General features: G+C 43.8%; 1 protein-coding gene across 11 annotated transcripts in view; it reads left to right on the forward strand.

The window, feature by feature from the left end:
- Positions 1-23,448, forward strand: part of LOC119489529 (serine/threonine-protein kinase WNK2-like) — a 49,160-nt gene that overhangs the window by 21,928 nt on the left and 3,784 nt on the right. The window contains exons 7-29 of one of the 11 annotated variants that reach the window (XM_037772074.1): positions 436-655; positions 2,770-3,046; positions 3,135-3,250; positions 3,594-4,505; positions 5,069-6,094; positions 6,215-6,253; positions 6,738-6,890; positions 7,592-8,017; positions 8,376-8,687; positions 8,906-8,949; positions 10,067-10,226; positions 10,321-10,437; positions 11,602-11,772; positions 12,035-12,077; positions 12,354-12,452; positions 12,885-13,684; positions 14,112-14,169; positions 14,267-14,340; positions 14,517-15,184; positions 16,852-17,078; positions 17,273-17,497; positions 19,181-19,279; positions 23,021-23,065. In XM_037772074.1, the coding sequence (XP_037628002.1) occupies positions 436-655; positions 2,770-3,046; positions 3,135-3,250; positions 3,594-4,505; positions 5,069-6,094; positions 6,215-6,253; positions 6,738-6,890; positions 7,592-8,017; positions 8,376-8,687; positions 8,906-8,949; positions 10,067-10,226; positions 10,321-10,437; positions 11,602-11,772; positions 12,035-12,077; positions 12,354-12,452; positions 12,885-13,684; positions 14,112-14,169; positions 14,267-14,340; positions 14,517-15,184; positions 16,852-17,078; positions 17,273-17,497; positions 19,181-19,279; positions 23,021-23,065 (6,311 nt within the window). Of the gene's footprint in view, positions 1-435; positions 656-2,769; positions 3,047-3,134; positions 3,251-3,593; positions 4,506-5,068; positions 6,095-6,214; positions 6,254-6,737; positions 6,891-7,591; positions 8,018-8,375; positions 8,688-8,905; positions 8,950-10,066; positions 10,227-10,320; positions 10,438-11,601; positions 11,773-12,034; positions 12,078-12,353; positions 12,453-12,884; positions 13,685-14,111; positions 14,170-14,257; positions 14,341-14,516; positions 15,185-16,851; positions 17,079-17,272; positions 17,498-19,180; positions 19,280-23,020; positions 23,066-23,448 lie in introns of all 11 variants that reach the window. The other 10 variants (XM_037772073.1, XM_037772072.1, XM_037772080.1 and 7 more) reach the window with 10 other exon arrangements.

Genomic DNA, 23,448 nt, shown 5'->3' on the forward strand with positions numbered 1-23,448 from the left:
TCATCGTCCAGTGTCCAGCCAATATGGTCCACAAGGTGCCCTGTCATCTTTCATGCCTTGTCTCACCTCCCCCGCTTCATTGCTGTGGCACTGACAGTTGGGCTCTCAGCAGCACTGCAGTCCCCCACCATATCTGCAGGGTGTCTTTCAATTTCTGTTACATAATGAGTTTGTGTACAGAGGGGAAAATAACCCTTAATTAGCTTCCAGTGGCTTTTTTTATTGAAGCATGATTGGGTTCAGTGAGTGACTTCAGTGAGAGGCTCTGTCCCTGCAGCAAATTCATGTCCACGTATGATGTAATTACTGTGCCAAGATGACCTTACATTATCAACACACACTATCTGCAATTGCTGTACATTACAGATATATGGCAGCAGTGTGTGCAGTACCCATTTGTGCCTGAGTCTTGAGCTTTGGTGTTCCTTCTCCCAGGTACACCATCAAAGATCTGTTGAACCATGCTTTCTTTGCTGAGGACACAGGCGTTAGGGTGGAGCTAGCTGAGGAGGACGATGGGAAAAAGGACTCGATAGCCCTGAAACTGTGGGTGGAGGACCACAAGAAGTTAAAAGGGAAGTACAAGGAGAGCGGAGCCATCGAGTTCACGTTTGACCTGGAGAAGGAGGTCCCTGAGGTTGTGGCACAAGAAATGGTGAGTGAACAATTGAAGGTATAGCAAGAAGAACTTATTCATACATGTAAAATATGTGGAATCCTGTGACTTGTCTTTTGTACTTCTTTATTTTACATTGTGACGTCTACCTTAAAGGTGCTAAATGCGAGATTGGGAGCATTTCTATTGTTCTGCACGGCTCTCAACTTGGCGATACTTGAGCCGGGGGCTCGTAGCTATTGGTGCTAACAGTGCTAACCTCGGGGGGAGGGACCGGAGGGTGGGTGCTACCATTCTGCGACGGCGCTGTCAGTCGGTGACGGTGTTATCAGCTGTAACCACCGTATGAGAGCAGTGCAGTGCGGCGACCGTGAGCTAGCCAGTGGGGCACGCTCACATGCGTGAACATGCATTAAAAGCACACTCGGCCGGCCCCGCTATGTCAACGCTTTGCATGTCTAGCTGCTGGCATTACTCATATCTCATCATTGGGGAATGCACTCAAATGCAGATTGCTGGTGATAACTTACTTTGCTCTTCCAGGAATACAGTGATTGCGGTTTTGTTTTGTTTTTTTCCTTTTTGTTTACATGGTTTTCTCCAGTGAACACCATCAGATAAGGCACCCACAGGCCCTGCAATAAAATCCCAGACCAGAAAAAGATTTCTCTTCTGTTGGAGCCATGATTTTACCAACCTCAAGCCTTTATATCACACCTCTAACATTCTGCAGCACCATGAAATCATTTATTGGGGTTTGGGATTAAGAGAGATTGAGTTAACACAGCTTGACTTCAGATTGAAAATAGAAACGTAGCCATTGCCAGGCTTTGTTCTTTAACAGCCTTAAACACATTTTGGTGGGAAAAATCTGAAATGGGTACATCAGAAATACTAGAGAGACCAAGTCTTTAGTTAAACAGAAGATAATTTTTTCCAGGATTGTCCTCTTGGCGAGATATTCAAAGTGGCCTCAGACAAACTTGCTTGGAAACTGATTTATGTTAGGCCCATCTATTGCATCAGGACTGAGGAGCATCTGCAATGAGTTATCAGATATTGCACAAAGAAGTCTACAGTGTACATCATGTGTGAGTAAAGGATCGAGGTGTGTCAGTTGTATATTGATTACTCTCCCTCAGATTATTAACGAAGAGGAGTATTTTGTTTAATACTCTGGCAACTGGTCCATGACAGTGAGACACTGAGACAGTGAGTGAGAAGCTGCTTTCCTGGCCTTCTCTTTATCTGCCTCTTGGTTTTTAAACAATAGTCTTCCTTTTCGTTGTTCATTGCTCTCTCTCTCTCTCTCTCTCTCCCACACATCCCGTCCCCTCTTTCTTGTCTGCACTCTGTCCCTCCATGTATCTGTGTTGTTTTGGCCTTGACCAGGCTGTCAAGCTGGGGGAAAAAAAATGTAAGGCCTCTCTGTAACAATCGCCTTGAGCATGAGAGCAGACATGTGGACCAACAAGGAGATGGTATGGCCAGCATGCCTCCATGTCAGCTCACTCCTCATCCACTGTAATGAGTCATTTCCCCACAGACAGGCAACAGAGATATGATTTGTCTCCATTGATGGGCCAGGATCTCCCTTTTTTTTGGTCATTCATTCTGGCTTGTGTGCTTATGATGCCTAATTACTGTGTGTTTACCACTATAAATCCTATTTTATACCATGCATACTGTACTTTATGCTGAACATTAGATGAATGAACATGGTTTATTTAAATAGCATTCGTTTTGATATGCACAACATAACTGCTTGTCTTGTATTTTTATGCGTCAGCTATTGTTTTGTACTGCTGAATTGTGTCATCGTAATTACGGAAGGAGCTAAAGCTCTGTAGCCAATTTATACAAGGATTTATGTTGTCTTCTCCCCTTTTTTTTGCTTGTCAACACTATGCATTGTGTCTTCATATGTGTTATTTGCAGATGTAACAGTCCAGACAGTTGTGAACAATGAACCAAGCTGCTGACAAAGGGAATAGTTCCCCACCGCTCTGATCCCCTTGAAATAGATTTTCTATTCCTTCCTTTTCTTGCCCTCTCTCTCTCCCTCCCTCCGTCACACAATGTGCTCTCTCTTCTCTCACATGCTCCATGCTAAAAATATCCTGGAAGTCATGCTCTTCCCTTTTCTTTGTCAGGTGGAGTCTGGCTTCTTCCACGAGAGTGATGCTAAGACCGTGGGAAAGTCGATCAGGGATCGCGTGGCACTGATCAAATGGAGGAGGGAGAGAACCGTGTCTGCTGCAGTTCCAGTGGATCAAGGCGAAGGGGGTCACAGGGTCCAGATGACACCATCTCAGGGCGTCTCTGCTGGGGTTGCACATGTAGGACAGCCTTTGCTGGAACCAGAAGAGGCAGAGGCAGACCAGCACAACAGGATGCGTAACCTGCCAGCCAGTGTCACCTCAGTGACGTGTAAGAGACTCTGCTCTCCTCCACTCAGAAACACATGAGATTAATCTTTGACTTTTTTTATGAGTGCATGATTTATGTGTCTCTGCAGCAGACGGCACGCTTGATAGTGGCATGGGCTCCACTGTGTACTCAGACTCCCACAGCAGCCAGCAGAGTGTCCTCTACCAGTCCCTGCTGGAGCCTATTACTATGGCAACACAGCAGGTCTGTATCAGGAGCATACACACCCAGGTGGACAATATGCATTCGGATTTATTAAAATACCCACACTCTTTGAAAGCAGTCATTGCTCAAATGGCCTTGGGGCTGAATCCAGGCGCTGTATCCAAAAAAACAATGTTAATCTGCACAGTCAACACATTTCTTTACATTTGCAGATCAGTCTTCATTAACACAGTCATGCACATTACATACATATGTCTTTCTCATACATTCATGTGTTGTTGCAAGCAAGTTTGTTTGTCCTCATCTCATCATAGAGTTTTTTGGTTATGATTTGTTCATTTTGAGTAACATATGTTTTGCTTCTGGGTTGCTCCTCGATCAGTGCCAGAGCAGCAGTAGCCCTTTCCTAACAGATCGACCTCACTCCTGTGAAAAGGTTGAAGTATGGGGGTCAACACGGAGCCCAGAGCTCAGGACTCGTTTAGGAGCTGCAACCCGGAGAGGAAGTGCCCCCGTTATTGACACTAGCAGTGCAAACCACATTGCTCAACTCCATGCCCTCATTCAGTCGCAGAGATCAATCAGTCCCACCCCCCACGTGCCAGAGAACCAGTTGGAGGTCAGCCCCCCTGAGCTTCACTCAGAGGCTAAGGATGGATTCCCCTCCCAGAGTGCTCAGCCAGTACTGCAGGTCTTCCCCGTCTCTTCACCTTCTGAGTACCGCCGCTTTAGTGACACCATTATCAGACCGTCATCAGAGGCCTCCAGTGAAAACTTCACCCTGCCTGTGCCAAGTGGACGCAGACACTCTGACCTCAGTAGTCTAACTTCTCATCATAACCACCATTTTGCAATGAATAGAGGCCACGTGTGCCAGGCCTGCCTCGCTTTGCTTCTTCTAAGGTCACGAGAAGGAGGCTACCGCCGTCCTTCTGTTGCCATGCCAACACACCATTGTCCATATGACTTTAGACAAAACCCGTCCTCCGGTGGAACAATGACCACCCCTGGTTATGGACGGCTGAAAGGTTTGAGCGATTTTGCCGATTTCTCACTGCTGCAGCAGTCCCTGTTCAATATAATCAGCCGCAAAGCAGCGCCTTGTCACACAACGCCCACCCAAGCCTCCTTGCTGCACCCCTCAGCCGCCCACAGGCCTGCCCGCAGTGACGGAGACGGCAGCCTGAAGAGTCATCTCCTGAGTCGCGGTTTGGTTGGGGACCAAGAATCCCTCCAGGACTGCGAGGATAGTCTCTGTGCCAGAGAGCAGCAAGTTACCGGGGCTGTGGGAGTGGTAGGTCACATTAGCAGACAAGTCGCTTTGGTTTCCCATATGGGGCCAACACCTGCTTAACTGATTGCTCCCAGCCTGTAGGAGGTACAGCATTATTCTGCATGGAGCTGATCTTGAGTCTTGCTGCCTGCATAGGCCTACAGAGCCGACTGTCCTCTTAAAAATCATACACTTGCTCCTGTCGGAGGACAATGACCTCATTTCCCTGCTGATTAACTTTAACCAATCCCTTCTAGAACTGACCTAGATTTTAACATTTTTTCCTTCCTGCTTTACTGGACCAATGCTACAGCTGTCTTGGAGGAGATGGGGCGTCTGTCTGATCTCCCTCCTCTTGGTCTCTCCTACTATTTCTCTCTTATTTTAGCACACACCTGTCACCGCCTGCTCATTGTTGAAACAGATGTCTCATACATTTATTTTTTGTCCGTCATCCTCTCATTATACTTGCATCCGGTAATGTGATTGGCACACTTATTAGCTTTTGTGGGATTTTATCCTTGACTGGTAAAATTCACTCCCAAGAGGGTCTAATTTGAATTTTCTCTCCTTTGTTTCTTTAGACCAGTTCAGCAGGTCACCAGAATCAACCATCTGTACAGGGCCTGCCTTCTTCCAACACAGCAGTGCACACACCACAGCAGTACATCCAGCCTGGACACAGTTACCCTGCTGCTCCATATGCTGGCCAACACAGTGCTGCAACACCAGTTCCAGCTAGTCTATGTTCAGTCAACATCCAGCATACAGTCAGTGCTGTGAGCTACACACCTCTGAGTGCACAACAAGTTGCAGCAAATGTTTCAGCATCAGCTGTGCCACAACATGTTGCACAGAGCTACCAAGCACCCGGCCACCAACAGCAGCCGGCAACAGCAGCAAACTCTTTGACTTTTCCTTTGAACGTCCAACAAACGTGTCAGAACTGCGTGGCCCCAGCTCAACAACAGCCTCACTCTGCATCAGGATATCCTACTCCAGTTCAGCAACAGACTGCTGCAGCAGCAAACACCCTGACAGCACAGCAGCCAGCACAAAGCTATCCTCTTGCATCTGTAGCCCCAACTATGGCAGCCATGGCCCCGTGTCATCCTACACAAGCTCCCAGTGCACTGCAACACATCCAAGCCGCAGTCAAACTGCCAAGTCAGCAGGCTGGTCAGAGCTCTTCCACACCAGCACTTTACAGCCAACAGATACCCGTTCAGCAAGAGCACCAACTAAATACTCAGTGCAATGTACAACTAGCACAACATGCTGGGCAGGCTTATATTCAGCCTCATAACCAAGAGACTATGCATACCATACACCAACAAATGGCACAACAGCCCACCCACCTTTCTCAGAGCCAGGATGTATCCCAGCCTACAGTCCAACAGGTTCAGACCCCAGCTTCTCAACTTCATCCGACAGCGCCCCCAGTTTTGCAGGTTGCAGCCACACACCAGAGTTACCCTGCTGCTGGTCTACCTGATGCTGCCTCTCAGAGCTATGCACATGCTGCCCTGCAGCAACAGACTGCCCCAGCTCAGAGCCAGTACCTGTCTGCGCAGTCTTCTGGTGTTCCACAGACCTACGGAGCACAACAGGTGAGTGTTGATAATCACTATACAGTATATTGTTGCAAGGTGGCATGCATAGTGACCCCGTTTTGAATTTTATGTTCGTTTTCCCTCCTCTGACCTCACCCTGTTTTCATTTTCCATCAGTATCAACCCTATTTTTGCGCCGCTGCTTTCCTGAACCAGGTAGAGTGCCTTTTGTCTCAACACAATTTGTCACTGTGGGACTCTGAGAGGGACAGAAAATAATGCACTTAAACAAGTAAACATTATTATTTATGGCAATGCTGTTGGGAGCCACTCATATTATGGTGCCTGGTTCTGATTTGGTGCAGCTGTGTTGGTGGACAGTAGGTGAATGAAAAAGTGAACAGCTCAACAGCAGGCAACAGCCAACAGAGAGATGGAAACAGTAATGAAAACAATAACTGTGGTTTTAGCCGCTGCATCCGCCTGCCCTCCCCAGGCTTGCTCTGTGGTACGCAGCGCTCTAGTATGTGCAGCTGATTCAGACTGATTCCAGGCTTAGGGACAGGATGGAAAATGTGAGCTATTCTGATCTGGGTCAATAGCAGGAAATGCAGATTTCCAAACTGAGAGATGAAACTGGAATCTGCCATTATTGAACTTCCTCCCTCTTTTCTCCCTCCTCTGTTTGTTCTTTCTGTAGAATATTCCTGCTGGTCCTGCTGGGCTTAATCTCAGCCAGTCAGCTTCAAGTGCGCCAGTCCCTCCTCAACAGTCAATGGCTCCGGCTACTGCCCACCAACATCTCCAACCTCTGCAGATTCCAAACTCTCTACCCCCAACACATTCATCCCAGGTATTATCTGTTCTCGCAGCTTTCACAAATATCTTACCCGGATAATACCCGTTCATTTTCCTTGGTTGCGTCAGAAATTTCATACCAACATGCTATTTAGTAGCTAAAACAGTATGTGAGATTTTTTTAGTGTGTCCGAAACATTAGTATGAAACCAGTAGTATGTGGATTGCATACTATTTCTGATAATGAAATATATAATATGCAAACGCTGGACTCTACGGCGGCATAAATATCCCACATGGCAATATGGTACTGATGACAACGTTCATAACAAACGTCAATAACGCTTCAATTTAAGTATAAGTAAAAGATTTCACTTTGCTGGGCGTAATGCATTTTTAAAATTAGTTCAGAATCTCAAATCATCGTTTGGTCACATGAGGTTGGTACGGGTTACCATGGTTACGTGTCTCCGTAAATTACTGCTCAATGCGTCTGAAAAGATACATACTACTGTTTATCCACACAAAAGTATGTTGAACGATAGTACACATATTGGGTATGTAGTGCATAGTATGCCCTTGTGCCTGAGTTATTGTATGCCTCAGCAGTTTTTTCTATTTTGGCTTATACAAACCAATAACAATATAGATGTATAGATGCAAGTTATCATGATGCATCATCCTCCTATGTTTGATCTTAGTTTTCTAGATTATTTGATTTCCTCTTGTTTCTTCCTTTTTTTCTATTCCCTTCAGTTTCCTTCACAGTATCCCACAATCCAGGTGATGACAGCTATGACTGACAGTGAATCCTCCTACCCCCACTCCTGCACCGGCCCTCACCCTCCAACCTCCTCTCATCTTAATCACATGTTCCTTTCTCCTGGACAGACTCTTCCTGTGACCCCCTCTGTCTCCCCCCTTTCTCCTCTGCACATTGAAAATGCGTTAGTTTCACCTGTACCGGTGTCCCTCGTACCGTCCCCCTCAACCTTGCTGGGTACGGTGGCACCCACGTCCCCACTGCACCAGCCCAACGCTGTTCTAAATGTTAGATCTGAGGCTTCTCATTCACAACCTGCGTTTATATCAGCACCAACCACCCACCCCATACACACACACACTGCCCCGTGCCAGAACACACACCCTCCCACAAACGGCAGCACTCAGCCTCTGATACAGGTAATTATGATGGCTGCAGATGTTTACCAAGAGGGTGTGAACTGGAACCTTTGATTGTGATAATCTCTATCAGGTTGTTTTTTTTTGTTTGCAAAAACTTTTAGGGTCACTGTGATGTTGTTTATTTGTTAAAGTCAGATTGATAAATAATACAGATGAAAAATGGCTTAAGTTTTTGCTGACTCATGTTGTTATACATACTGTACTTCATAGATGAAAATCCTGTCGAATATTTTTAAGGAATTCTTATCAAGAAACGACACAAATATTTGAATATCTCAAAATGTTTGCAAAGGATTCTTCCAAGATAACATATTTATGTATGATAAGAATGTGTTATCTTGTTTGTCTTTTCCAGCAGGTTCCCCAACATGCCCAGGCCAGCCATCCTGAGCTTGTTCCCTCTGCTCATCCAGTCCAGCCTGCAGTCTTCTCCTCACCTCTGCAGAATGGGTCAGACCCTGCTGCTGCTGCCCAGCTGGACAACAAGAACCCGTGCCAGCTGGCCCTGCAGGCCCAGAGTCAGGTTCAGAGCCAGATTCCTGTACTGCAGCCCTCTGACTCTCAGAGAGTTTCATCTGGGTCTGCCAGCTCCAGTCTGACTCAGCAGAAACAGCTCAGTAGTCTCACCGGAGCTGCAGGTCAGGGTCCAACAGAGACCAACACAGAGGTATGGACACATACTGTAACTCACTTCTACATTTTTTAGTTCTCATTTTGTATCTCTTCCTCTGCCCACCTTGCTTTGCAAACAAACAAGTGCACCCACGTGTATCACTGTACTTCCTCTCAAGTCACAGTCAGAAATGTAATCTAAAATGAAATACCTGATAAATGTTACTCTTTTTTTATTCCTTCTCTCTGGTACTGTATTTGTTTTGTCTGTAGGATCAAGCTGCAGAGAAACACACTGGAGGACAGAGCTATGACAGGTACTAGCTTCTTTCACCTCAGCCATGTTTGCAGGTGATAAGTCAGAGATTCTAAGAAATGTAAGAAATGCATATTGGATGTGAGTCACAGCTCTCAAGGGCTGTCAAATGGACATTAATCCCTAGAGCAGCAGTATGCCTGATAAGCAGTGACCTGAATGTTGTTATAATGCATTTGGTTTTAAACAGTTTCCCAACCTCTCTTACTTCAGACTTAAAGAGCTCTGTTGTTTACATTGTTACAGTAGCCACACCAATAAGTGCCATGTTGAAAAGGATGCCTAGCAGAAACTTGCATTGGTTGACTACATCCCTCTTTTGTCTCAAACAAAAAGTGAAAGCTTAAAACATTATCAACATTGTTTGCCTTTAGAAAACATTGAGAGCGTTCCACCAATCCTCACAAATGATGGAACAACTCCTAACTAGCTAGCTGTTCCTAAAAAAAATTGTCCTATTTCTTGTACTGTATTATATGTTGTGTAATGTGGCGCTAGATGACAGCTGTCTATGCCAACTTTGTCTGGAGGTGCGTTGATCAACGGACAGCTCTCCAGCTATACAAAAATTTCTGTAAAACCAGAGTGAACACTGATCAACACTCTTATGGCATCTATCAATCTTTCGTATCAGTGTCCAGCAGCAGCTAAAACTCCTTTTAATTTCAGAAATTATCTTCATAATGAATAGCAGACAGTTAATCCCCCACAAATCTACTGTATATCCCCTTTAAGTTCATGTTGAGTTTAGTGTCACCCATAGTTGACATATCAGACGTTTGCCAAATCCTGCAGGAGATCCAGAGCAGCAATAAACTTTACAAAACCTTTTCACTAAGCTCCATATCGAGGCGAAAAAATTAGAAGATTTTCAGCAGGTTGTGTGACACACTTAGATAATTCCTTTCTATTTATCACGCACCTTATTTACTATTTCTCCTTTTGTCAATCCACTATCTGTATTTGAGCAACAGTTGTGAACATGTTGGAATGGGCACGTTGTGATCTTGAAACCACCTAAATGTGGAGCTGTGTGCTCGGTATTCAGGTATTCATGAATAAGGCTTATACATATTAATACTTAAACTGATGTACTTGCCTCTCCTCACCAAAACCAGCGTCAACTCTGATGCCATGTCAGGGAAGGAGATGAGTGACGGTTACGAGGGGACACATGGAGGTAAAGGCGAAGGGAAAGTCCGCAAACACCACCGCAGGTCCACACGCACTCGTTCACGGCAAGAGAAGATTAGCAGGCCAAAGCTCAACATGCTCAATGTGGGTAACCAAAATATATTCCGACAAGGAAGACGTTTCTTTAAGACAATGTTCGTAGTAGACAATGTATTTATTGTGTCTGCTCTTGTTGCAGGTGTGCAACACTGGCGATAAGATGGTCGAGTGTCAGTTGGAAACTCATAACCACAAAATGGTCACTTTCAAGTTTGACCTGGATGGAGATGCACCGGAGGAGATTGCTACATACATGGTATGTAGGAGACAAAGTCACTGCCACTTTAATTGATGCAAAGGTTTTTGTAGCATGCTGTGACCAGTGGGCAACCTCCGTGTCTGAGAAATGAAGCCAATGCTGAAGTGCCTTAAACTTGCATTCTTTCTAATAGCCAGCAGGGGGCGACTCCTCTGGTTGCAAAAAGAAGTTTGATTGTATAGAAGTTTATGAGAAAATGACCCTACTTCTTCTCTCTTGATTTATTACCTCAGTAAACATTGTAAACATGAGTTTATGGTCTCAATCGCTAGTTTCAAGTCTTCTTCAATACAGCATGATGTTCATTTAGTGAATTATGGTCCCATTTAGAGTCAAATAGACGATAAAGCAGGGTATGCTTTAGGGCGTGGCTACCTTGTGATTGACAGGTCGCTACCACAGCGTTGTCCGGTCTGGGAGTTGTTTACGCTTTCGTCTTACAACTTTAACCCTTCCACAGTGTGTTTTCAGTTCATTAAAGTTAATTATAACCTTTTGGTTGCCTAAAAATGTCTTATTCGGCATTCGGCTGTCCTTAACTCCACCCTCTCGTGTCACTTCTGGTTACAAAAAAAACTAGATGCCAACGGCCAAAACGCCAAACTCGAGGCTTCAAAACAGCAGTCCACAAACCAATGGGTGACGTCACGGTGACTACGTCCACACATATATAGTCTATGGCTGTCAGCTGCCTGAGATGCTTTCTTATGGCTCAGAACTCTAAAACTCTCCGTGTTGCTGTTCTGAGCTGCAATGCAGCAAAAACATTTGTCTGTCTCTCTCTCTCTCTTTTGCTACGTTTCTCTCCTCCAATCCCAATCAATTCATAATGGGCTCATATTTATAGATAGATGAATATTGATGGCATATCTGCTCCACAAACTTATCATGTATAATATAGGTGGTCCAAGGCAAACGCCTACTTGTGAAGCTTATTAAAGCGAGTCATTTAATTAACTTTTATGATGTGAACTGCTTGGAGACATAAATACTTAATAAACTTAACAAATTATGCAAAAGTAGTCCATGGATTTTCTTGGATATAAAATTGAATCGAGAATGTGTCTGGAAATTTCAATCATTTTGTTCATTAACTCCATTTCTTGGTAAGCTAAAAACCTTTTAATGTTGTGTTGCCTTTTTCTTCATCGTGCCCCTCAGGTGGAGAATGATTTCATTCTGCCTTTAGAAAAAGAGGTGTTCATTGAGCAGCTGAAGGACATCGTGGACAAGGCTGAGGACATGCTGAGCGAGGACACCGAGGGTGAAAGGAACTCCGACCAGGGAGGCAGTCCCAAACAGAGCGAAGGCGCTGGCGCTCTGGGAACGGAGGTGAGAAGGGAACTGTTGACAGTTAATAGTTGCGATGGCACAATCTGTCTACGAGTGCCTCGGATACATCATCCTGACAGCGCTCTCAAGATGACTTTGCGTGCACGTTGCCAAAAATACCACTCTTGCTGATGTGACATTTTGATCTAACTGAATTTGCTTCTGAGGTTCAGCTCTTTAGCTGGCTGAGGAAACCTTTTAAATGCCTATTAAAGTGATACACATGCATCAAATCTGTGTAGTAATCCTTCGTTTTCTTTAGGCTTCCGCACCCAGCACACCACAGCTAGTGTACCAGCAAAATGGTAAGACTTTGAGCCACCTGGAACTTATATTCCCTCAAACAAAATCCACTCACATGTTTCAGTTCTAGTTAAACTCAGCTGCCTCCCTGTACATCTGCATTCTTAAGAAGCCTGTTATGAGGATGATTTTATGAATGACATTGAAATCTGTTTGTATTCTCACTTTTTCTATTTCGCTTTCAAAGTGGTCAGTCAATACCTTTTTAGCTCTTCTGCTGAGTTGGTTTTATAGTAGATGTGCATTTCTGAGTTTTTCTTTCTCTCTGTCCTTGACAGTCCTCCACACTGGCAAGCGTTGGTTTATCATCTGCCCTGTGGCTGAGACGCCTGTGTTAGACAAAGAGAAGACTACATCTCACACCTCTGCAGCCCTGGGTATGCTGCACGCTCAGAAATACAGCGTATCATTAATGCTTCTTTTGTGTCTTAAGATGCACTACTTACTAAATGAAATTCTTTAACATAAGCATCGTGAGCAGCAGTTTTCTCTGCCAGGAGTATATTTTGTATAGAATAAACTGAATCGTCTTACTTGCTGCTGTTGATAGTGAAGACACTGTGCATGCATCAGAGTGTGCTTCTGTGTGGTTCATCTGTAGGGGTCAGTTATATAAGAGTGCTTCTGCAGTGGTTCTAGGCAGAAATGGGTGGGATTTATACGCCAGCTGACAGAGCCTGATGGGGGAAGACAAGCAGTGATGTAACACCCTGGCACCCACAGGACCCAGCTTCTCTTCTTCACGGCCTTGGCTGTTTAACTCCCAATCTGTTCTACTCCTAATTAACGTCATATTTTTATGTTTCCAGAATCTGAAACGTCTGCCTCCTCATCAGTCAGGCCCAACAGCAACACGCCTGTAGTGACTACCGCCGTCGCATCTTTATCCTCCCAAAGCCTGTCCTCCTCCTCCTCCCCTGTGCCCCCCGCAGCTCAGACCTCAGTGCAACCTCAAGACCAAAATGTTGACAAAACCTGGATCCAGCAGTCTCAGCCCTGTGTAACTAAACATGCCCTCGCTGCTGCTGGGGCCAGCCATCACAACTCCCTTCCTGTGGAAGAGCCTTGCATCTCTGCTGTCTCTATGGTAACGGATATTCCATGCTGCGCTATTGTGCCACCTGTCTCTCTGGATGTGAATGCTGTTGATAACGGAGCGGCTAGTAGTTTGACCTCTTCTCAAACTAATCAGCACAACCAGAAGGCCAGTCCTGCTGGAGACCTACCCCCTCAGCTGGCATCCCATCAGTCTGTGGTCCTGCAGCAACCCTACGCCACGCCTATGCAGCCCGGGACCGTCATCTCCCAGCCGCAGAGTCCAGCACATCAGACCTCCCAGAACTCCCAGTCAAGCCAACAGCAGCCAGTGAGCGGGGGTCCAGGCGAGTCAGACAGCGAGGGACCACGCAGGGTGGAGTTTGTAGACCGCACAATCAAGACTTTGGATGAGAAGCTGAGAAACCTGTTGTACCAGGAGCACGCTCCCTCCCAGCCCTCCAGCACTGCATCCGACCCCCAGGCCTCCAGCACAGAGGGAGTCAGCTCACCTCCAGTCTCAGACGGCCAGAGCACCGAGGGAGCACTTACAAAGAAGAAAGGGGAGCCACTGGTAAAATACACTGTCTGTGTGTGTGAGTGAGAGAGTAATCTGAGCATTCAGACTTTGGTTAGGAGCTAAGTTAATGGCAGCATCATTGAATCGTTTCTCCGCACCGTGTCATTGATTTGACTATTGGCTGTAAAGAGCAAGACTAATACTGTGTTTAGAAAGAGGGAAGGGTAACACAATTACTGCTGTCAGCACCATAATTCAATGTGATCTCTCTCTCTGGCAGCTTCATTTTGTGTGTGTGTTTTATTGTGTGCATGCATTCTGCCAAAAACAGATCAGGGTCTGACTCATTCAGACAAAACTGAGGTCAGGAGAGGATAATGGCTAGTTTCACCACACTCATCTAGCGCAGGTAGCGATTACTTGCCACTATTCAAATGATTCCAACCTCCCCCTCACACACCCTTCTCTTTCTCTCTGTTAGCCTCAGATTCCTGAGCGCACAGATAGTGTGGGTGCACTAAGTGACTCTGCAGTGGCAGGTGGGTAACATTATTTATGTCCATATCGTATTATTACTGCATGCCGGTTTGAGAATCATTGTCATTGTTTTGAAAAACCCTCTTCCTGGTCCTTCAGCCACTAACAGGGGTTTGAACAAAAGAGATGTGACCGCCAACTCCAGTTCATACAGCTCCAAAAGCCGTTTTCAAGTAAGAATCCACTTTCAAAACCCTTAAATGGCACATCTGTTAAATTAAATTGTATTACCGATCATGACTTATGCCATTGTTTGTCCTGGATCCCGTTTGTTGGTTTAACATTGCATTAGTTAATGATGTTTATGGACCATAATTTTGTTATGAACATGGGTTTCTGTTCCTTCCAGATCATCCCCACTCCACCGGATGTCATTTATCGTTTAGAGAAAAGCAAGACGAGCTGCAGCACCTGCAGCTCCCCAGCACCCTCTAGTGGTTCCGGAGGGTCTTACAGCCTGAGCCAGGGCCTAGGCAGGAAAGAGAATGACTGTGTGGCTGTGGGCAGATCTTCTGTGACAGCTGTAGCTGATCATGCGACTGCAGGAACATCCAAACCCCCCAGTAGTAACCGTTACTCTGCCCCACCTAACTTCTACCATGCCACCCCCACTTCCAGCCCCGATCTCACCCCACGTCATATCCCCCGGGCCCAGACGATCGACACGCCAACCCATCACAGCTGGCATTACCACACCTCTCACCTCTACTCTGACTCAGCAGATGAGGACAGCAGCAGCGTAGCCCTTCCTCCAGCCCACCCCACTCCCCCAGCTCATGCCCTGTCGGAGCACAGTGGAAGCGACCTCATGAAGAGGGCAGTGGCCTTCCTGCGGCGCTCTGGTCGGAGCAAAAGTGAGCAGAGCTCCGATTCACCGAGCCGACAGCCCGTGGCAATGAACGGTCACGCTCCCTCGCCTGCTGCAGGACATGCCCTCTCATCCTACATCAGCAGTGACAATGACTCTGAGTTTGAGGATGCAGATATGAGGAAAGAACTGCAGAAGCTGAGAGAAAAGTAAAGTAACCTACACACAAATGCATTCACCCACAGCTGAACAAATGTGTTGCATATTCTGTATGTATGTGTAGGTATGCCATCAGAAGTCTGTGTATGATTTAATTTATGATTGTGGCATTTGGCCAGTGCTCTACCTCCATGTCTGAGAAGTGAAGCCAATGCGGAAGTGCCTTAAACTTGCATTCCTTCTAACAGCCAGCAGGGGGCGACTCCTCTGGTTGCAAAAGGAAGTCTGATTGTATAGAAGTCTATGAGAAAATGACCCTACTTCTCACGTGATTTATGGTCTCAATTGATAGTTTCAAGTCTCAATACAGCATAATGTTCATTTGGTAAATTATGGTCCCATTTAGAGTCAAATGGACCATAAAGCAGGGTATGTTTTAGGGCGTGGCTACCTTGCGATTGGAATGTTGCTACCTCGGCGTTGTCCAGTCTGGGTGTTTTCGGTGTTTTCCCTGTTTCCGTCTCAGAACTTTAACCCTCTCATGTCACTTCTGATTGCAAAAAAACAAGATTGCGACGGCCATAACGCCGAATTCGAGGCTTCAAAACGGCCGTCAACATATCAATCAGGGGGACTACATCCAGTTCTTATATACAGTCTATGCATTTTGCAGAAAACATCATTATGTTAACTGACAATAGATGTCGACGATGGATGTAATCATGGTAAATGGTCATGACTGCCTGGTAGTCATGACATCTTTGACAAAGGAGGCCTATGTGCCCCCATTATAATTGGTTATTAAGTAGATATCGTATTTCCAAGTGATTAAAAACAAGTGTGCGTTCCCATTTCATTGAAAGACTGGAGAGATACATTAACTAATAAATTAGGTTGCAGTTGTAACATGAACTTCAAGCATTCACTTTTCACAAGCTTGTTAACAGAACAAGTCTGTGATGTTGTATATTTTAGGAAACATTTTGTAGCATTGTGTCCCCCGACTCGAAATTACTAAACCATGACTTAAGGCTGCAAGTAGTAGAGAAATTAGAAAGTAATGGTTTGTAATGGAATGAAAAAGGTGTCAGTAACTTGCTAAAACAGCTGATTATCCGCAAGCAGACCGGCCATGCTAAAATGATGGCACTCGTTTCTGGCAACCGTAAGTGTGGTGCAGGTACAGGTGCAATGAGGATTATTTGACTTTGATAAGATGATTCATCAAAATGCAGTATGTGACTCATTGCTTTGACTGCTATGTTTGGCTGCCAGATGCAAATGTTTGATATTAGTCTAATCATAATACTGGTAAACTAAATGCACAAATAACAGATTTAGCTTGAACATCACAATACTTTCTTTTCCTGTGCACAGAGCTCGTTAAAAGCTTCAGTTATTGCCTTCTCATAGTATTTTCAGTGACATTAATGATCATGTAGAATCCCACAAAATGATCAGATGAAGTTGAGGTTTGTCAGTCGAGTCGACACGACTTGTTTCTGAAAGACATGGAGAGGTTTTTAAATGACTTAGCTCATCAGGAGAGGATCTCTTGACGCAGGTATTATGACTGCATGCTCTAATGATAGAGGCTTTAGTGGACTACATGGAGAAAACATTACTGAGGCAATGCTTGAAAAAAAAAAAAAAGACGCAGAAATTGACTAGCAGCCAGTTAATTTCCGTCTGTTCTCTCCCTGTACCTTCTCACTAGACACATGAAGGAGATCTCTGAGCTGCAGGCGTTCCAGAGGAATGAGATTGAGCATCTGTACACGGGCCTGGGCAAAACACTGCCTACCAATGTCGGCCTACTTCACGCTGCACCCCCAAGTGGCCGCAGGCGCAGGGCCAGCAAACACAAGCTGAAGGCTGGAAAACTGCTCAACCCGATGGTGCAGCAGCTCAAAAACAATCTTAACACCTCCACAGAGAGGAAAGGTGTGTGGGTTTGGATGATGGTGGTGGTGATAAGTGGTTTATGTGATTGTGTGCATAGGAGAGCATTTTCAGTCTGAAAGCACACAAGTAGAAAACACAGGAATGGCGTCAGGTTCAGAAAACCGTAGGAGTGTGTGATTCACAGAGTGATTCACTCTGACTCACACTCTTTTCTTCTTCTTTTTTTCACCAAGGTGATAGTGCTGCCAGCTCATCCAGCTCCCCGGCTAAAAGTTCAGTTCTGTCGGACGGCTCTGCTCACTCCAGTGGCAGCTCTAGCTCCAGCACTCAGCCCAGTGCCGCCCCAGAGCAGGTCCACACCCAGCAACCCTGTTCCTTAAAGGGCTCTTTCTCCTCAGACAACATCTACGCTGGGCTACACGGGGATGGAACGGCCAACCAAGCTGGCCCTGGCCAAGGTACACATTATAGGTTCATGTGCATGCTGATGTGTGTGTGGACGGGACATGCTATATACAAAACAGCCACTAGGGCTAAGGTAAATGCTTAACAGTGTTAATGTTGTCCATACTGTCCATGGACATCATCTCGAAGGCTTACAGACACAAACACACCTCGTACTGTGTGTAGGACCAATTACACATATATACAATTTTAGCCATATGATAAACATAAATATTTGTAAATTTACTAATGAGATGGCTAGCATCTGTCAGATTGAGAAAATGAGAAATGGCACTTATGCACTATACATCAATATGTGCATTGTGTCCTGGTATATACCATCTGTGTCTCATGTAATCAGTATGCATCAATAAGGAGTTTCTGAAGCTATAACGATAACCAATAATTGGTTGGAGGTTGGCACTATAGCCAGTAATTTAAGTGGTAAAGTTCACTTTGTAAATTAATATTATAAGTAAATTCAAGTCATAGTTTTTTTTATGTAGCATTGGGAGAAATAAATCTAGCAAAGAGCAATGAGTTAATAGTCAGTTCATGCCAAAAACTACATACACGGGTATTAAAATAAAATAACGGAAAAATGATTCACAGTTAATCTACTATAATGTATAATAATAATACTTTTGACTTAATACATATGACTCATAATTTTTCAGCAGCCATTATATAACCAAATTATTAACCAAGCCACGTTTTAGTCTAATGCAAGTTAGACAGTTGAACAAAAATAGAGACGGATACATTTTAAAGCTAAAAGGTCGGTTCATTCTAACAGTCAATAACACCTGCTTACAACTGCAGATAATAAAATATGGCTCTTTATGTATTTTGCTAACAATATTTTGGAGTTAGTGACCACAGGATCCCTCTTTGTAAAATGTCACTGTAGCGCATAAATTATTCTGCAAGACACTAGTTTTGTGCTTTAAGCTGTAGCACTTTGCCATGTTTTTTAAGTTTGAAATGTTTAGATTTAATTCAATTTAAGATAAAGATTGTGCAGCTGATGAACATAGATTTCTGTCTAAAATCTTTTTGTCAGATCTAAGCCTCAGTCAAAGTCTTTGGGTATTTTGTGTAGCTGGTTGATTTATGGCTTTCAAATGTGGTTCAAAATTATTTTGTTTTTAATTTACTTAATTTTTTTATACATATTATTATTTGATCATTTTGATACAATATATAATTAAACTTTTTTAAACTGTAGAAATTTTTACTACATTCATTCTTGAATTGTAGTGTTCTTTTCTTATTTATGCTGTGACAAAAGCACATTTGGGGACAGGTGCAAATTACTACAAGCTGTAAACACTTTTATATTACCCCATTAAAATAAGCAATAATAAATGAATTCACAAACAAATAATATCAGGGTAAAACCCCAAAGATGCAACCACACTAGCCTGACTGGATAGTTTCCCAGCTCCCCTAATAACACTCTCTATTATCAGATGTAATTATTGGCAGAAAATTCTCATGAATCACCAGATAATAATAATAATAATAATAATAATAATAATAATAATAATAGTGGGATCCTGCATAGCGTGCTCTCCTTCTTAGTATCCTTTGCTGGTGCTTTTGATGGTGGGGGTTTCTCATCCCAGTCTCTGTACACTTTTACAAAGTGTCTCTCTTGTTTCTTCTCTTCTTCCCTCTTATATTCATTTTTACAGGCTGGACGGTTTACCACCAAACGTCAGAGAGAGTCACCTATAAATCTAGTAGCAAACCACGCACTAGATTCCTCAGTGGACCTGTGTCTCTGTCCATCTGTTTGTATTTGTTCTTTTCTATTTCCCCTCACTCATTTCCATCTTCTCTTTGTTTAACCTGCCTCTCTCTTCTATCAACCAATTTATTTATTTATATATCTGTAATATAGTGGATCTTCTATATCAATCTCCTCACAGGCCTCCTCACCTGACATACTGTACATCACCCATTTTCTATTCCTACAACTCCCCGCCTCCCCCCCCCAACCCCCTCCTTCAACGACCTCAAAGCTGTATGATATTTTTCTTCTGACCACCAAAGGATCTCCATTACATGCACACGTGATGTTGACACGCATGTCTACAAAGTCAAATTAATCTAGCTAACATAGGCACACCAGAATCAAAGGCTTGTGCAGCCAGGAAATGTTTCCTTTTCATCTTCAAGTAATCAATGTAGCAGGTCACATTTCTGTGTTTTAGCTTATGACTTGGCTGAACATCCCTTCACCTGTTACAGCTGTTAGGTGTTGTAATTGGTGCAGAATTGTGTTTGTGACACTTGGTGCTTTTGGTTCCCAGTCAGGTTCCTGGTAAAAGCTCATGCTTGAGCTATGACTTCCATTAATATAATCTGTGCCCTCTTGGTGCTTGAAGTTCTGCATCAGCTTTTATTTAAAACCCTGGGACGATGAATTCATCCTGCTCCTCTGATGTACACGGTTATCGCCATTATGGGAATTTGATTAAAGGCGCTAAATACGGGATTGGGAACATTTGTCTTGCCTCTCAACATGGCGACGGTGAGCAGGCGACTCGCAGCTAACGGTGCTAACAGCGCTAAAAGTGCAAACAACGGCGAAGTGCTGACAGAGGTAACAGTGTTTACCTGAAGTGGGTACTACGCTTATCAGCTGTAACTGCCGTATGAGAGCTGAGCAGAGCAGCGGCCATGAGCTAGCCAGTGGAGCACGCTCACATGCACGAAAATGCACTAAAAGCATGCATGGCCAGCCCCGAGGATGTCAACAAAGCACAGAGAAGCTCTGATTACAACACACACACACACAGAGGGAGAGTGACTTCATTCTCTGTTCAGGTAGACATTATTCCTCTATATCTTTACATAGAAAATAGTTGTTTGATGCTATATTAACAATATGAATATCGAATTTAGCACCTTTTAAAATCCACTGTGTAAAATTGAAAATGTTCTGACTTTGGTGCCCCCGGTGGTAGTATCAAGAAAGACACTGGCAGACAGCAATCTACACATGTTTAACTGAGTTGCAAATTGAACTCCAATTCAAGTGGCTTGCATTTGGATATCGATTTTGAAAATTGATAGTGACAAATGAACCATTTTAGATCTCTTTTCTTTACAGAAAAGTTGCAGAATGACTTCAGACCTGTTGCGCCTTGTGCAGGCATTTAGATTTAGATGGGTTTCGCTATAGTCTCTGATTTTTTTGTTTGGTATGTTATGTTGAAACCACGTCCTGGTCTGCATTGCTGGGTAGACCTTCAGATAGTTGTAGTAGCTAACATGTGCTTTGTCGTACATTTGTGCACTTATACTGTGTAAATATAGCCTTTGTGTAATCCTGTAGCAGCGACACTGTCTCTGGTGATCAGAAAGACTGAAGTAGAACAAAAAGTAACTGGCTCTGTGAATTCAGAATGACCCCAAAGAGTCTGGACTCCATTCAGTTTCTTGGCATTAATATTGAAAAGGAAACATTTCCAGGGTGTGCGTGCCTCTTTTAGTTCTGTGTGTGTGGCCTCGCCACAGCCCAGGCTGCAACTTGGTTGTTATAGGTATTTCTCTGTACTCTGGCAATCATCCACAGTTCACAGTTCCATTCATAACCATTCATTCATATGTGGTTATAATCTATAATGCCCCCTCCCCCTCATACAAATGCTTTGTGCAGTGCTTCTGGCTTTTAAAAAAAACAGCCCCCACAGCGCACTGGGGCTCGTTCTCTCCAAACATGGGCCTGAGGTCAGATCTAAAACTAGACAGTGTGCCTGTTTGTACCAGTGTGTCTGTGTACATGTGTGAGAGAGAAAGCCTTTATTATACCCTATTTATTTTTCGTGTGTTTCCATCCACTGTTAATTTTTATTGTATAACATCTCCCCAAGTCCAGGCACTTTGCCCAAGTCAGCACTCCTCTGTATACTAACAGAGAGAACCCCCCCTCCCCCCCACCCCCCACTCCCAGCCCTCCCCTGATAGGCAGGGCTCTTTGCTGTGGTAGAGGACAGCTCTCTGTCCCTCATGTTTGGACGGAGAAGACGTGCATGGTGCAGGCGCCAGGCAGGGCACTGATGGAGACTTGCTCCGCCATATGAAGGGCTGTATCATCAATATTACTTCTTTTATCTCCTTCCACCTCTCCTGAGTTACCTGCATGTTTCTGACCAGTGCTGACTCTGATGAGTTCCAGCTAGTATCTGTGTGCTCTTTTCATTTTGACGTTTTATTTTTATTTTGGTTTCACATTTTTTGTTTCACAGGCATTCTCACATCGACAAAGGGATCTCTTTTTAATCCAGGCTCCAGTCTTCCTTTCTTAGAAAACACAATTACCTTGTTACGGTCTCCTCCCTACCAACTAACAGACCAATCATTTATACTAAATCTTACAATTAAATTAATTATTTTTAGGGCTGTCAAAGTTAAGTTAAGTTAATAACGCGTTAACGCAAATTTGTTTTAACGCCACTAATTTCTTTAACGCATTAACGCAACTTGCGATTTTTAGGTTGTAGCAGGCTCAGTTTTAAAGCTAGTGAAGATACTGATATCACATGAAACTAGAAAACCTAAGGAATCCACTGGCATCAACTATGTCATACTAGCTTGTTGCGAAGGAACCTAAATTATGCTAAACTTTGGCATTTTCAAAGGGGGAAAAATGGGTTCTACATGTCTGTAAAGTCTCCCCTTTACAGACATGCCCACTTTATGATGTATGCAGTTTGGGGCAAGTCATAGTCAAGTCAGCACACTGACACACTGACAGCTGTTGTTGCCTGTTGGGCTGCAGTTTGCCATGTTATGATTTGAGCATATTTTTATGCTAAATGCAGTACCTGTGAGGGTTTCTGGACAATATTTGTCATTGTGTTGTTAATTGATTTCCAATAATAACTATATACATACATTTGCATAAAGCAAACATATTTGCCCACTCCCATGTTAATAAGAGTTTTAAATACTTGACAAATCTCCCTTTAAGATACATTTTGAACAGGTGAAAATGTAACTATCATGCAATTAATTGCGATTTAAATATCTTAATCGATTGACAGCCCTGATTATTTTACTTTATTTGTAAAGGCAATTAACATGATAGTGACTGCCTTTTACCAGATTTGTATCCAACACAACATTGTTAAAAAATAAAGAAAACATTTCAGTTGTTTTCAGTAAGTTCATTTCGAAGGCAGCATGAAATATGATGGTCTTCATCATGACAGTGTTGCTATAAATCAGTGCAGGAACTATTTACAACCCATCACAAACCAAACCAAACCAAGGCTAGATGTGCTTGTCTCTTTCGTGTCAGGTTCACTTTCTAATAGATTTCCCATTTTATAGAGTACACCTAGGCTCTTCCTTCCAGTCCTCCTCACTTTTAAACCCCCTTTGTCCTCCTTTTCCCTCCTTCTCTTTCCCCAATTGTTTTGATAGCTGAATGTGCTTTTGAAGCAGCTTGTCCACATTACGTGTGGTGTGCAGTGTGTCCTGGCCTAACTGTTTCTGTCTTGTGCTGTTTTACCTTTTTATAGGGTCCACTCTGAAACGACTATGTCTAGGCAAAGAGCGCAGTAGTAGTAACTATCTCATTTACTTTCTTACTCTCTGTCTCTCTTACTCTGTCCTCACTATTTTAGTCCTCCTTATGTTTGTGTGTGCACTTTATTTTCTTTTTTTTTGTTTCAGCACTTTGTTGCAGTTATTGTTGAAAATGTGGGTACTCTACAGACTGTTGCATTAATTTACGTTTGTTGTCGTTTTGCATGGCGGTGTCGATGTCTTGATTGCTGAATTTTGTCACTGCTTGCATATCAGACATTTCATTTGTCTATAATAACTCATGAAAGTCACTCATGTTGCAATCCTTTGGCTGCTATGTTGGCAAAATATTTCACAGTAAATACGTTGTGTACACATTTACTCTGGCCTCAACAAAATCATGAGGATTTTCCTTAAAAGT

The sequence above is a fragment of the Sebastes umbrosus genome, chromosome 6 (genome assembly GCF_015220745.1).
Source record: "Sebastes umbrosus isolate fSebUmb1 chromosome 6, fSebUmb1.pri, whole genome shotgun sequence".
NCBI classification, from domain to species: Eukaryota; Metazoa; Chordata; class Actinopteri; order Perciformes; family Sebastidae; genus Sebastes; species Sebastes umbrosus.